Raw genomic sequence first — 13,982 nt, 5'->3', positions numbered from 1 at the left:
AGGCCGTCACATCCAAACATAGACTAAGTGTGAACAGGTGCTGAACCTTAGAGTCACCAACTCCTATACAGTCAAGCAAATAAGGCAGCACACTGCAGCGCTAACACATGCAAACATGAAACACGGAAATTGAATTGCATTACTGCACTAGAAATATGAAAAATGAGAGCGTTTAGCGCATAAAAAAGGCCAATTTTATGTGTACCTGGTAGCCACTTTACGGCATCTCTCTTATACCAGGTCCTACGCTTCCTTTCCTCGCTGAGAATAAACGTCTCCATGTGAATGGGCACCTATGAAAACCTCTTCTTAGACTACATTCTCTCTGTGGAGGGGTACTGGACCTGCTGCAATTAAAACACCTGTGACTAGGAGGCGGAGTGCTCGGTCAGAAGGCTAAATAATATATTTGAAATGTTTGGATGTGACGGTCAGTTTTTTCAAATATATTATTTAGCCTTCTGACCGAGCACTCCGCCTGCTAGTCACAGGTGTTTTAATTGCAGCAGGTCCAGTACCCCTCCACAGAGAGAGAGAATGTAGTCTAAGAAGAGGTTTTCATAGGTGCCCATTCACATGGAGACGTTTATTCTCAGCGAGGAAAGGAAGCGTAGGACCTGGTATAAGAGAGATGCTGGAAAGTGGCTACCAGGTACACATAAAATTGACCTTTTTTATGCGCTAAACGCTCTCATTTTTCATATTTCTAGTGCAGTAATGCAATTCAATTTCCGTGTTTCATGTTTGCATGTGTTAGCGGTGCAGTGTGCTGCCTTATTTGCTTGACTCTTGTTAGAATATGCACATAACTGTGACCGGGATTCGGGGCATCCGCTGTCCCCTGCCAATGGCCCGGGTGTATATAGATTGGGGTGCCGGGAGCGGGGTGAAGGAAGTGGGGCTGTCTGATAACTTGCCCACTGATGTTCTATTGGGGACTGATTTGGGGAGGATGGTTGCATACTATGTCCCTGACTCCTCTCCCCGATCGAATGCTGATGATAGCGATGGAAAATTGTATGTGTTACCCGACAATGGTTTACCGGTTAATGATGTACCTGATAATCATTTTTCTGAAAATATCGAGGGTAATACTGATGATGCTGATGATGAAAATGTGCATGCTTTACCTGCTAACCATTTATTTCCTAAGGATGATGTGTTAACAGGTGCAGGAGTGCTCAGCCACGTCACTCCGTGGGGTGGGATGGCTGAGGAACCGAAAGAAACTGACAAAATATTACTAAACTAAAGGTCCAGGGAAATCCAGAAAACAATATATATGACCTTAATCCCTATTTAGTATATAAGATAAAAGAACTTTATTAAATAACTATAAAACCATGAAAAGACAACCAGTCAAACATAACAAACAACCGTGCTCACTAAGCACACCCTTGTCACAGTTCCTATATCACACTACCTGACAGCGGAGGTTGGCACCCTATAACACAAACGAGATTGGCGCCCCCGCTCGGCGTCGGCTGCCCCTAGTGCTCCTGCGATCACCCTAAATTGGTGTCTCACTTGGGCAGACAATTATACGACACTGGACAAAAATAGAAAAAATAGATGGTAGAGGATAATGAAGTCCTAATGGCTGATAGTTACCAAATTTGAACTGTGGCAGGGTGAGAAATACAGACATAAAAGTGCAAAAAGTGCTAGTGTGTACATAAATGAAACCTCACTATGCTGCTCCCTGCTTAAATTTCCCTGCCTAGCTGTGGAGGTTGGCACCCTACTGTACAGCGGATATGGCGCCCCCACTCCTCGACGGCTAACCCTTAGATGCCCTCTGGGTAGCTAAATAGGCAGAGAGATATAGAAATACTGATACATTTAGCATTAATGGCCTTAGCCTTCATATACTGATAGGCACATCATTGCAGACCCAGACAAAAGTTGTCTATTGATATCAAATGCTTATAAATAAATCATAGCAGCAAGTGAGGAAAGATGCTCATCGTTATCAGATGTCAGAACCCGCCTCTAATGGCTGAGGAACCCCTAACAGGAGCAAGCGATGGTGCTAAGGGAAATGGGGAGATGCATGGGTATCGTGAGGAAGGTGATGCCGTGCAACTGACCAGTGCCACAGAGGAAGGTAACTGGCCCATAAGTAGCAATGCTCCTGGGATGTTGTTGGTGGATGGGGAGGTAGTGCCGGCTGACGGGTCTGTGGAAATCCCCGGGGAGACAGCCTCCGTAGCTGCTGTCACCCACAGAGTGCCCGAAACGCAGATAACATTCTGCCTTATGGACTCTCCTCAGTCACAGGCCTGACTGAACCACAAATGGACCCAGAGCAGGTCCCAGAAGGTTCCCGTGGGGGAGGGACCCTGATGTCACTTCTGGCTGCCCCTAGCCAGGAGTTCCAGGCTGCTCTGCACTCAGATGCAAGCCTGGAGAATTTGAGACACCTCGCCGAGACGCCCACCTCCGTGACTGATGAGGGAGGTTGTATAGGGAATTTTGGATAACTAGAGGAGGAAGACCTGTGAAGACTCAGACTTTAAGGTTATATTTCAGAAAGGCAGATTTTAAGGGACTGAGAAAGAGAATCGGAGGCATCCAATAGCTGGATATCCTTAAGGACAAAAATGTCCAGGAAGGTTGTGAAATCTTGAAAAATGAGATTCTCAAAAGCACAATCGTTAACAATTCCAAGAAGAGGGAAGAATACAAAGCATTTAAGGAAACCAGGATGGATGAAAACAGAACTTAAACACATGATAAAAAGGAAGAAAGAAATGTTTATCTAATGGAAAGGAGGCATATCTAAAGAAGAATATAATGCTGTCTGCAAAACCTGCAGGGCACAAATCAGACTAACTAAAGCTGACAATGAATTAAGGCTTGCAAGAGACGTCAAAAGCAGTAAAAAAGGATTTTGGGGATATGTCAAAAGAAAAAGAAAAGTCAAAGATGCTATAGGATTTTTACAGGATGAAAACGATGAACTGGTAAGAAAGGATGTTGAGAAGCCGAACTTTTAAATTCCTATTTTGCATCTGTTTTCTCTCAGAAAGGAAATGTAACATCAACTGATGTTCACTGTCCTATTAAAAGATTAGAAGAATCCAGGATGTCTATAAACAGAAAGATAGTGAGGAAACACTTAGCTAACATAAATTAATTCAAGTCTCCGGGTCCAGATGAATTACACCCCAGAGTACTGAAGAAGATAGCAGAAGAAATTTTTGAACCACTCTCCATAATCTTTGAAAATTCTTGGAGAACAGGAGAAGTCCCAGAAGACTGGAGAAGAGCAAATGTCGTTCCTATCTTCAAAAAAGGGGAAGAAGGTGGACCCAGAGAACTATAGGCCGGTGAGTCTGACTTCCATACCAGGAAAGATCTTTGAACAAATTATTAAACAACATGTAAGTACCTGGATAAGAATGAAGTGATTAACCAGAATCAGCATGGGTTTGTAACTAATAAGTCATGTCAGACTAACGCAATTTCCTTCTATGACAGAATCACTCACTGGGTGGATCAGGGAAATGCTGTAGATATACGGTAGTATATCTTGACTTCAGCAAAGCATTTGACAAAGTATCTCACACCATCCTTATTGAAAAAGTATGGAATGGACAAGGCAACTGTTAGGTGGATTCATAACTGGCTTAGTGATCGGACCCAAAGAGTAGTCGTAATTGGCTGCACATCCGGTTGGAAGAATGTCTCAAGTGGGTGTTAGGTGTCGAGTTCCCACTGCTGCACAGGGGGAATCTTGAGCCACCTCCGCTGCGGTCTCCCATTCTTCTTCAGCCGCAGTGGAGCCTGCTCAGCGGAGACGTCTGGCTCAGTCAGATACTGTGCGCTTGGTTACTGATCTTCCAGGCTCAGCCATTTTAACCAGCACTGTTCAGTGGCAAGCAGACGCTCCTAGGACTAAGTCCTGCTTTTCCTCTATTGAGCATGCCCAAGGGACGACCTCTCATTGGAGGTCGGGGGGGGTCACAAGCTCAGGTCCTGAAGCAGTTCCTATTGGACCACTAGGAAGGTCCTGGAGAGCTTTCTCTATAAAAATGAGCTTAGCTACATTGTGGTCTGTGTCAGCATGTGCTCAGGGTCTGCTGTATAGCCACTAGAATTCCGGCACCTCCAGAGAGGAGTTTGTGTGTGTGAATTTAGGGCTGGCGTATAGCCACTAGAATTCCGGCACCTCCGGAGAGGAGTTGTTTGAGTGCTGTTGCTGACTGTATGACCACAGTATGCTACCTGCTCCGTTAGTGAGCTGTGATCCTCTGTGAGGTTAACAGAGCACAGCGTTACCTTTAATTCCAGCGACTCTGTTAAGCAACAGGGTTCGCTCCTATACAGACTGGGTGACGGAACCCGTATCTATTTGGGCGTAGTACCGCCATATAGTGCTGCCATCTACTAGCAGCAGGTTCCACTCCTTCACGGTGGACCACGGGCTGCGAACGTACCTATACTATCTCCATATTTACTCGGTGCGTTCCGCCAGCCCTAACAGTGGGGTACCACAGGGCTCTGTCCTGGGCCCTGTATTGTTCAACATCTTTATCAATGATTTGGATGAAGAAATTGAGGGTACACTAATTAAATTTGCTGATGACACAAAACTAGGAGGGATAGATAATACTAGAGAAGAGAGAGAGGATTCAAAAAGATATAAATAAACTGGAGCAGTGAGCCGCAACTAACAGAATGGTTTTTAGCAAGGAAAAATGCAAAGTACTACATCTGGGCAATAAAAATGAAAAAAGCATATACAGAATGGGAGGAATAGGGCTAAGCAACAGCACGTGTGAAAAGACTTGGGTATACTAATAGATCATAAACTGAACATGAGTCAACAGTGAGATGCAGCAGCAAAAAAGGAAAATACAACTCTGGGATGTATTAACAGAAGCATACAGTCTAGATCATGTGAAGTCATTATTGCCCTCTACTCCTCTTTGGTCAGACCTCACCTGGAATATTGTGTTCAGTTTTGGGCACCAAATAAAAAGACATCAACAAACTGGAGCAAGTTCAGAGAAGAGCGACCAGAATGGTGACCGGTCTGCAAACCATGTCCTATGAGGAACGTTACAGGATCTGGGAATGTTTATAGCTGCAAAAAAGAAGACTGAGAGGAGACTTAATAGCTGTCTACAAATATCTCAAGGGCTGTCACATTGTAGAAGGATCATCTTTATTCTCATTTGCACAAGGAAAGACTAGAAGCAATGGGAGGAAACTGAATGGGAGGAGACAGATTAGATATTGGAAAAAACTTTTTGACAGGCTATGTGCACACGATCCGCAGCATTTTTTTCCGTGCAGAAATGCTGCAGATCTGCAAAGAGACTTTCAGTACAATGTAAATCAATAGGAAAAAAAAATGCTGTGCTAATGGTGCAGAAAATTCCGAATGGAAAACGCTGCGGATCAAGAGAACGAGCATATCATGCGGATCTGCAGCGTTTCTGCACCCTTCCATTATAGAAATCCGCAGGGGTAAAAAACGCATGAAATCCGCACAAAATTCGCAACAAAAATGCACAAAATCCGCAACAAAAACGCATCAAATCTGCACCTGCGTTTTCTGCCAGGAGATGCAGATTTTGTGCAGAAAATTCTGCACCCCAATCCGCAACATGTGCACATAGCCTTAGGGTGATCAATGAGTGGAACAGGCGGCCACAGGAGGTGGTGAGTTCTCCTTCCATGGAAGCCTTCAAACAGAGGCTGGACAGACATCTGTCTGGGATGATTTAGTGAATCCTTTGAGCAAGGAGTTGAACCAGATGACCCAAAAGGTCCCTTCCAACTCTATCATTCTAGTACCCGGAAAATCCCAAAAGGAGTGGTTGAGGGAAAGACAGTTGGTCGTCCCGCACCAATTCAGGGGTGAGTTGTTGCAGATTTCCCATGATACCCAACTCGCTGGACACTTGGGGATCAGCAAAACTAAGGCCAACACTTCTATTGGCCCAAGATGGGGACAGATATAACAAACCCCTGCCGCTCCTGTATCACCTGTCAAAGAGTGGGGAAGGCGGGGCCTGCTCTTAAGGCTCCCCTGATCCCTTTGCCAGTGATAGAGGAGCCTTTCCAGAGGATCGCGGTGGACATTGTGGGCCCGCTGGCAGTCCCCAGCAGCTCGGGAAAGCAATACGTCCTCACTGTGGTAGACTATGCTACCCGGTACCCAGAGGCAGTGGCTGTCCTCAACTAGGGCAGATAAGGTGGCAGATGCCCTGTTGGCTATCTTTTCACTGGTAGGATTTCCAAGGGAGATGCTTACTGATCAAGGGACCCAATTCATGTCTCGCCTAATGGAGGCTCTCTGTAAGAGAATGCAGGTGAAGCGTCTGGTATCGAGTGCTTATCACCCACAGACCAATGGCTTGTGTGAACACTTCAACAAGACCCTCAAACAGATGCTACGCATGCTGGTTGAGACCCAAGGGCATGACTGGGAGCGGTACCTCCCACACCTGCTATTCGCTTACCGAGAGGTTCCACAGGCCTCGACGGGGTTCTCCCCCTTCGAGCTCCTGTATGGCAGGCAAGTCCGGGGACCCCTTGGGTTGGTAAGGGAATCCTGGGAAGAGGAGCCGACCCCTTCTGAAGTGTCAATAGTGGAGTATGTCATGCGCTTCCATGACAAAATGCAGACCTTGACGCAGTTGGTGCATGACAACATGACGCAGGCTCAGGCTGATCAGAAGCACTGGTACGTCCAGAACGCCCAGGTAGCGGACCTACCAGGTGGGTCAAAAGGTGTGGGTGCTGGTGCCCTTACCGAAGAATAAGCTTCAGGCAGCCTGGGAAGGCCCGTACGTCGTCCACCAACAGCTCAACCCAGTCACCTACGTGGTCACGCTTGACCACGCTCGAGGTAGGCGGAAGGCCTTTCACATCAATATGATGAAGGCTCATCACGAACGTGAAGCCTACGTCCTACCGGTCTGCAGCCTGTCCGAAGACGGGGAGGAAGACCCCCTCCTGGACATGCTGGCCCAAGCCAAGGCCAGTGGGTCCATTGAGGACATGGAGGTAAGCACCTTGTTAACCGAACCCCAGCGGTCGCAGTTGCGGACCACGCGGGAACCCTTCCGGGTCGTGCTCTCCAACCGACCTGGAAGGACTGAGTTTGCGGTCCACGAGGTGGACACCGGGAATCATACCCCACTACAGCGAACACCCTATTGGATCTCCAAAGAGGTGCAGCAGGTTATGCACCAGGACAGGGATGAGATGTTACAGCTGGGGGTGATTCAATGGTCCAAAAGCACGTGGGCCTCACCTGTAGTTCTCATGCCAAAGAAGGATCGGGCCACCCGGTTCTGCGTGGACTACAGAGGGCTCAATGCCATGACAGCCTCTGACGCGCACCCAATGCCACGCATCGAGGAGCTGCTTGAGCGGTTAGCTGGCGCAAAATATCTGTCCATAATGCATCTGAGTCGGGGATATTTGCAGATTCCCCTGAGCCCCGAGGCGCAGAAATCCGCCTTTATCACACCCTTCGGACTGTACGAGCCAACGATCATGCCCTTCAGCATGAAGAATGCCCCTGCCACTTTCCAACGGATGGTCAACCACCTGCTTCAGAGACTGGAGAAGTACGCGGTGGCGTACTTGGATGACATTGCCGTCTTCAGTTCCTCCTGGGATGAACACCTGCAGCATCTACAGGAGGTGCTCAAGCGAATTCACCAAGCAGGTCTGACCATCAAGCCGGGAAAGTGCCAGATGGGCATGAGAGAGGTCCAGTACCTGGGGCACTGGGTAGGTGGGAACTACATGGGGCCAGAGCCTGGGAAACTGGATGTGATCGTGTCCTGGCCCATCCCCAGGACCAAGAAGCAGGCGATATCCTTCCTGGTAACTGCAGGGTACTATAGGCGCTTCGTACAGAACTATACTAGCCTGGCAAAAACCCTTGAAGGACCTCACCAGGAAAAAACTACCCCAGTTGATTGGACGGAGGGTTGTGAGGTGGCCTTCCAGGATTTGAAAATAGCCCTGTGCAACTCTCCAATGTTAAAAGCAGTTGACAGCAGTCGACCGTTCCAGGTGCAGACCGACACCAGAGAGTTTGGCCTCGGTGCTGTGCTCAGCCAGGTCCACTCGGGGAACCAAGAACACCCCGTGTTGTACCTGAGTCGGAAGCTGCTGTTGAGGGAAGTGGCCTATTCCACCATCGAGAAGGAGTGCCTGGCCATGGTCTGGGCCCTGCAACGTTTGCAGCCCTACCTGTACGGTTGCACCTTCACTGTGGTGACCAACCAAAACCCTCTGCGCTGGCTACAAGCTGTGTGTGGAACCAACGGAAGGTTGCTATGCTGGAGCCTCGCCCTCCAACACTATCACTTTTCCATGAAACACAAAAAGGGCAGCGAGCATGGCAATGCAGATGGGTTGTCCCACCGGGGCGAACCTGCCGAGATGCGCATGGAGAAGTATTGAGAGGTCCTGCCTCCATAAGCGCATTCCAAATGGGGGCGGTGTCAAGAATATGATATATTTGATTGTCTATTATCACGCACACTGAGCACTGCTACGTCCATTAACGCTGAGCACAGACACAAGCTGTGGACTTTCCGACCCCCTTTCCTCCCAACTCTTGCTCCCTGCTGACAAAACAGCTGTAACGTGAAACTCCAGTGTGGGACTCTGTCCCCCTTCCTCTCGAAGCAGGAGTGTGCAGAAAACTTGTCTTTTGTCTGAAACCATGTGCTCTTTTGTTCATGTACAAACTTAATAGTAAGGCATAACTTGACCCCAATTAGTGAGAGATAGGAAAGTTATATATTTGGCATGTGCATCGGCCGGGCCATCACCCAGTGCGTTTTCCAATTTCCTGTACCCTGGGTATCCAAGAAACTAATTACTGCTTACTCGCGGTGAATAGCCAGGTCATGTTTGGTCTTAATAGAATGCTAGTCGCAAAACAAGATCAATGATAATTCCATCGTCGCTATACGAGGTTGCATCCTGGAGCTACGGTGGATATGAATGTTCCATAACTCTGAGTCCCTCAGAGAAAAGAGGAGTGCATTTCATAACTCAGCCCACTCAGTGATGTCACGACCAGAGGGCATAGCTTAACCCTGCTGAGTTGTGAGGGAGTCTTTGCCCAGAAAAAGAGCTAACAGCAGCTCTTCAAGCTGCTCCGATGCATTTTTATGTCGCCCCTCCCTCAGCCACATGGTTTGCCATGATCTGAAATATGAGAGAACTGTGTTTTTTTTTTCCAACTTTAATCCTTTTTGATTTGTAATTGTTTGTACATACGATACTTGTCTTTTATGATATCCTTTTACCCTTTTTTAAACACTGCCTACCTTTTTGGAGTAAAATATATAAAATTACTAGCTCAGTTTCTCCTTGCTCTACAACGTACTGTCGCGTCCTCTGAAGTGAATTACGCTACTAATTTGGGTTGGCTCCGGACCCGTTAATAATTAAGAAATCGGAGCTGGTGGAAGCGGATTTGTCCTGTGCGTTTGGGAGACCTGGTAGCAACGGACGGCGTTGATAATTATTGTTCCTGCCTGAGTGGGAGTAGTTATATCGCACTCGCTGCAGTGTGCCCAATAGCCAGTACAAAGTAAGGCAGCTTTTCTGGCGACTAATTATCCTAGGTGCAGTACCCGGTCTGACCTGAGGGTAAGGGGGGCGCCAGAGAGCTGCAAGTTCCAAATCGGAACTGGGAAGTGGGATATAGATAAATCCCCTTCAGAACGAACCAGGGGCAACCAAAAAAAACCAAGTTCGTGACAAATTGGTGAGCGGTGGGATGATAAGGATATCCTCTCTAGGATCCGTGACACTATATATCCGCACTATGTACCCAAACTATGTACCCGCGCCAAATGTTTTCTCCTATTTCATACCACAAAGGATGAACCTATCATACTGCACACCGAGAAAGCCACGAGCGGTCATCAGGCTCTCAGTGTGCATGGAGACATACTACGGCAGAAGTCGTCCCCCCCATACACACCAAACATGGCTACCACAGGTCTGGCACACGTCCTCCGGCTCCAACATATTCATGGTCACTGACCGCCAGAGAAGGTGAGTCCACAGGGGCGGCAGACCCCACATGGAAGTGAGGTGGCGTGACGAGGTTATAATGGCTCCTGTACGCGGCCCCTGAGCACGGGTCACCCCGCGGACACGTTACACTTCATGGGGACGATTTTATGGACCGAACAGTGGGCTGCTTTCTCGGGGAGCTTGCTAGGAGACACCAGAGAGATTTTTTGGGGCGGTACAAGAAAAACAAATGACAGATAATAAAAAAAGTGGAGAAACGGCCATCGGAGAGTGCTGCCGAGGATCAGCTATAATTAGGGCACCACATCCACAGAGATCCAGTACAGACCCCGGGAGCCCATCCCCCTCACAGTACAGACCCCGGGAGCCCATCCCCCTCACACAGTACAGACCCCGGGAGTCCATCCCCCTCACACAGTACAGACCCCGGGAGTCCATCCCCCTCACACAGTACAGACCCCGGGAGCCCATCCCCCTCACACAGTATAGACCCCGGGAGCCCATCCCCCTCACAGTACAGACCGCGGAAGCCCATCCCCCTCACACAGTATAGACCCCGGGAGCCCATCCCCCTCACACAGTACAGACCGCGGAAGCCCATCCCCCTCACACAGTATAGACCCCGGGAGCCCATCCCCCTCACACAGTATAGACCCCGGGAGCCCATCCCCCTCACACAGTATAGACCTCGGGAGCCCATCCCCCTCACACAGTAAAGACCCCGGGAGCCCATCCCCCTCACACAGTATAGACCCCGGGAGCCCATCCCCCTCACACAGTATAGACCCCGGGAGCCCATCCCCCTCACACAGTACAGACCCCGGGAGCCCATCCCCCTCACACAGTACAGACCCCGGGAGCCCATCCCCCTCACACAGTATAGACCCCGGGAGCCCATCCCCCTCACACAGTATAGACCCCGGGAGCCCATCCCCCTCACACAGTACAGACCCCGGGAGCCCATCCCCCTCACACAGTATAGACCCCGGGAGCCCATCCCCCTCACACAGTACAGACCGCGGGAGCCCATCCCCCTCAAACAGTATAGACCCCGGGAGCCCATCCCCCTCACACAGTATAGACCCCGGGAGCCCATCCCCCTCACACAGTACAGACCCCGGGAGCCCATCCCCCTCACACAGTACAGACCCCGGGAGCCCATCCCCCTCACACAGTACAGACCGCGGGAGCCCATCCCCCTCACACAGTACAGACCGCGGGAGCCCATCCCCCTCACACAGTACAGACCGCGGGAGCCCATCCCCCTCACACAGTATAGACCCCGGGAGCCCATCCCCCTCACACAGTACAGACCCCGGGAGCCCATCCCCCTCACACAGTACAGACCGCGGGAGCCCATCCCCCTCACACAGTACAGACCCCGGGAGCCCATCCCCCTCACACAGTATAGACCCCGGGAGCCCATCCCCCTCACACAGTATAGACCCCGGGAGCCCATCCCCCTCACACAGTACAGACCCCGGGAGCCCATCCCCCTCACACAGTATAGACCCCGGGAGCCCATCCCCCTCACACAGTATAGACCCCGGGAGCCCATCCCCACTACGGCATAGATTAGACCCCCTCGTCTCGGAAGCCCCTCCCCTTCCTGTACAGACCCCAGGAGCCGATTCCCCCTTCCCCTCCTGTACACACCCCTCCTCTCCGGAGCCCCTCCCCCTCCGGTACAGACCTCTCCTGTTCGGAGCCCCTCCCCCCTCCGCAGCTGCCTCTTAACTGTCAGGGAAGGGTGTTGTACGGTTGCCATGGGAACTTAACAGGAAGTGACGTAATCCGGATCTCCTGTGCCGATTGGTGGCCGCGGCGGCGCTAGCGTTCAATCCAGAGCGGAGACTGAAACCGGAGACGTGAGAACAAAGAGGGCACTGGTGGGAGATGAGGGTGTCACTGGTGGGAGATGAGGGTGTCACTGGTGGGAGATGAGGGTGTCACTGGTGGGAGATGAGGGTGGGGGTGTCACTGGTGGGAGATGAGGGTGTCACTGGTGGGAGATGAGGGTGTCACTGGTGGGAGATGAGGGTGTCACTGGTGGGAGATGAGGGTGAGGGGTGTCACTGGTGGGAGATGAGGGTGAGGGTGTCACTGGTGGGAGATGAGGGTGGGGGTGTCACTGGTGGGAGATGAGGGTGTCACTGGTGGGAGATGAGGGTGTCACTGGTGGGAGATGAGGGTGGGGGTGTCACTGGTGGGAGATGAGGGTGGGGGTGTCACTGGTGGGAGATGAGGGTGAGGGTGTCACTGGTGGGAGATGAGGGTGAGGGTGTCACTGGTGGGAGATGAGGGTGGGGGTGTCACTGGTGGGAGATGAGGGTGAGGGGTGTCACTGGTGGGAGATGAGGGTGAGGGTGTCACTGGTGGGAGATGAGGGTGGGGGGTGTCACTGGTGGGAGATGAGGGTGAGGGGTGTCACTGGTGGGAGATGAGGGTGTCACTGGTGGGAGATGAGGGTGGGGGTGTCACTGGTGGGAGATGAGGGTGAGGGTGTCACTGGTGGGAGATGAGGGTGAGGGTGTCACTGGTGGGAGATGAGGGTGGGGGTGTCACTGGTGGGAGATGAGGGTGAGGGTGTCACTGGTGGGAGATGAGGGTGAGGGGTGTCACTGGTGGGAGATGAGGGTGGGGGGTGTCACTGGTGGGAGATGAGGGTGAGGGGTGTCACTGGTGGGAGATGAGGGTGTCACTGGTGGGAGATGAGGGTGTCACTGGTGGGAGATGAGGGTGTCACTGGTGGGAGATGAGGGTGGGGGTGTCACTGGTGGGAGATGAGGGTGTCACTGGTGGGAGATGAGGGTGTCACTGGTGGGAGATGAGGGTGTCACTGGTGGGAGATGAGGGTGAGGGGTGTCACTGGTGGGAGATGAGGGTGAGGGTGTCACTGGTGGGAGATGAGGGTGGGGGTGTCACTGGTGGGAGATGAGGGTGTCACTGGTGGGAGATGAGGGTGTCACTGGTGGGAGATGAGGGTGGGGGTGTCACTGGTGGGAGATGAGGGTGGGGGTGTCACTGGTGGGAGATGAGGGTGAGGGTGTCACTGGTGGGAGATGAGGGTGAGGGTGTCACTGGTGGGAGATGAGGGTGGGGGTGTCACTGGTGGGAGATGAGGGTGAGGGGTGTCACTGGTGGGAGATGAGGGTGAGGGTGTCACTGGTGGGAGATGAGGGTGGGGGGTGTCACTGGTGGGAGATGAGGGTGAGGGGTGTCACTGGTGGGAGATGAGGGTGTCACTGGTGGGAGATGAGGGTGGGGGTGTCACTGGTGGGAGATGAGGGTGAGGGTGTCACTGGTGGGAGATGAGGGTGAGGGTGTCACTGGTGGGAGATGAGGGTGGGGGTGTCACTGGTGGGAGATGAGGGTGAGGGTGTCACTGGTGGGAGATGAGGGTGAGGGGTGTCACTGGTGGGAGATGAGGGTGGGGGGTGTCACTGGTGGGAGATGAGGGTGAGGGGTGTCACTGGTGGGAGATGAGGGTGTCACTGGTGGGAGATGAGGGTGGGGGGTGTCACTGGTGGGAGATGAGGGTGAGGGTGTCACTGGTGGGAGATGAGGGTGAGGGTGTCACTGGTGGGAGATGAGGGTGGGGGGTGTCACTGGTGGGAGATGAGGGTGAGGGGTGTCACTGGTGGGAGATGAGGGTGTCACTGGTGGGAGATGAGGGTGGGGGGTGTCACTGGTGGGAGATGAGGGTGAGGGGTGTCACTGGTGGGAGATGAGGGTGGGGGGTGTCACTGGTGGGAGATGAGGGTGTCACTGGTGGGAGATGAGGGTGAGGGTGTCACTGGTGGGCGGTGAGGGGTGTCACTGGTGGGAGATGAGGGTGAGGGGTGTCACTGGTGGGAGATGAGGGTGTCACTGGTGGGCGGTGAGGGGTGTCACTGGTGGGAGATGAGGGTGAGGGTGTCACTGGTGGGAGATGAGGGTGGGGGGTG

At 51.8% G+C, this 13,982-nt stretch overlaps 1 protein-coding gene across 5 annotated transcripts in view; it reads left to right on the top strand.

Moving 5' to 3' along the window:
- Positions 1-11,765: 11,765 nt before the first annotated feature.
- The window catches only part of SPICE1 (spindle and centriole associated protein 1), a 39,399-nt gene continuing 37,182 nt past the window's right edge, over positions 11,766-13,982 (top strand). For 2 of the 5 annotated variants that reach the window (XM_077293677.1, XM_077293675.1), the window contains exon 1: positions 11,766-11,903. Coding sequence is in view for 3 of the 5 variants with exons in the window: in XM_077293674.1 (XP_077149789.1) it covers positions 11,932-11,937 (6 nt within the window). In the remaining 2 variants the exon portion in view is untranslated. Of the gene's footprint in view, positions 11,938-13,982 lie in introns of all 5 variants that reach the window. The other 3 variants (XM_077293674.1, XM_077293671.1, XM_077293673.1) reach the window with 2 other exon arrangements.

This window comes from Ranitomeya variabilis, chromosome 3 (genome assembly GCF_051348905.1).
Source record: "Ranitomeya variabilis isolate aRanVar5 chromosome 3, aRanVar5.hap1, whole genome shotgun sequence".
NCBI classification, from domain to species: domain Eukaryota; kingdom Metazoa; phylum Chordata; class Amphibia; order Anura; family Dendrobatidae; genus Ranitomeya; species Ranitomeya variabilis.
Note: the sequence above shows the minus strand (reverse complement) of the source record. Positions and strands in the feature narration are given on the sequence as shown.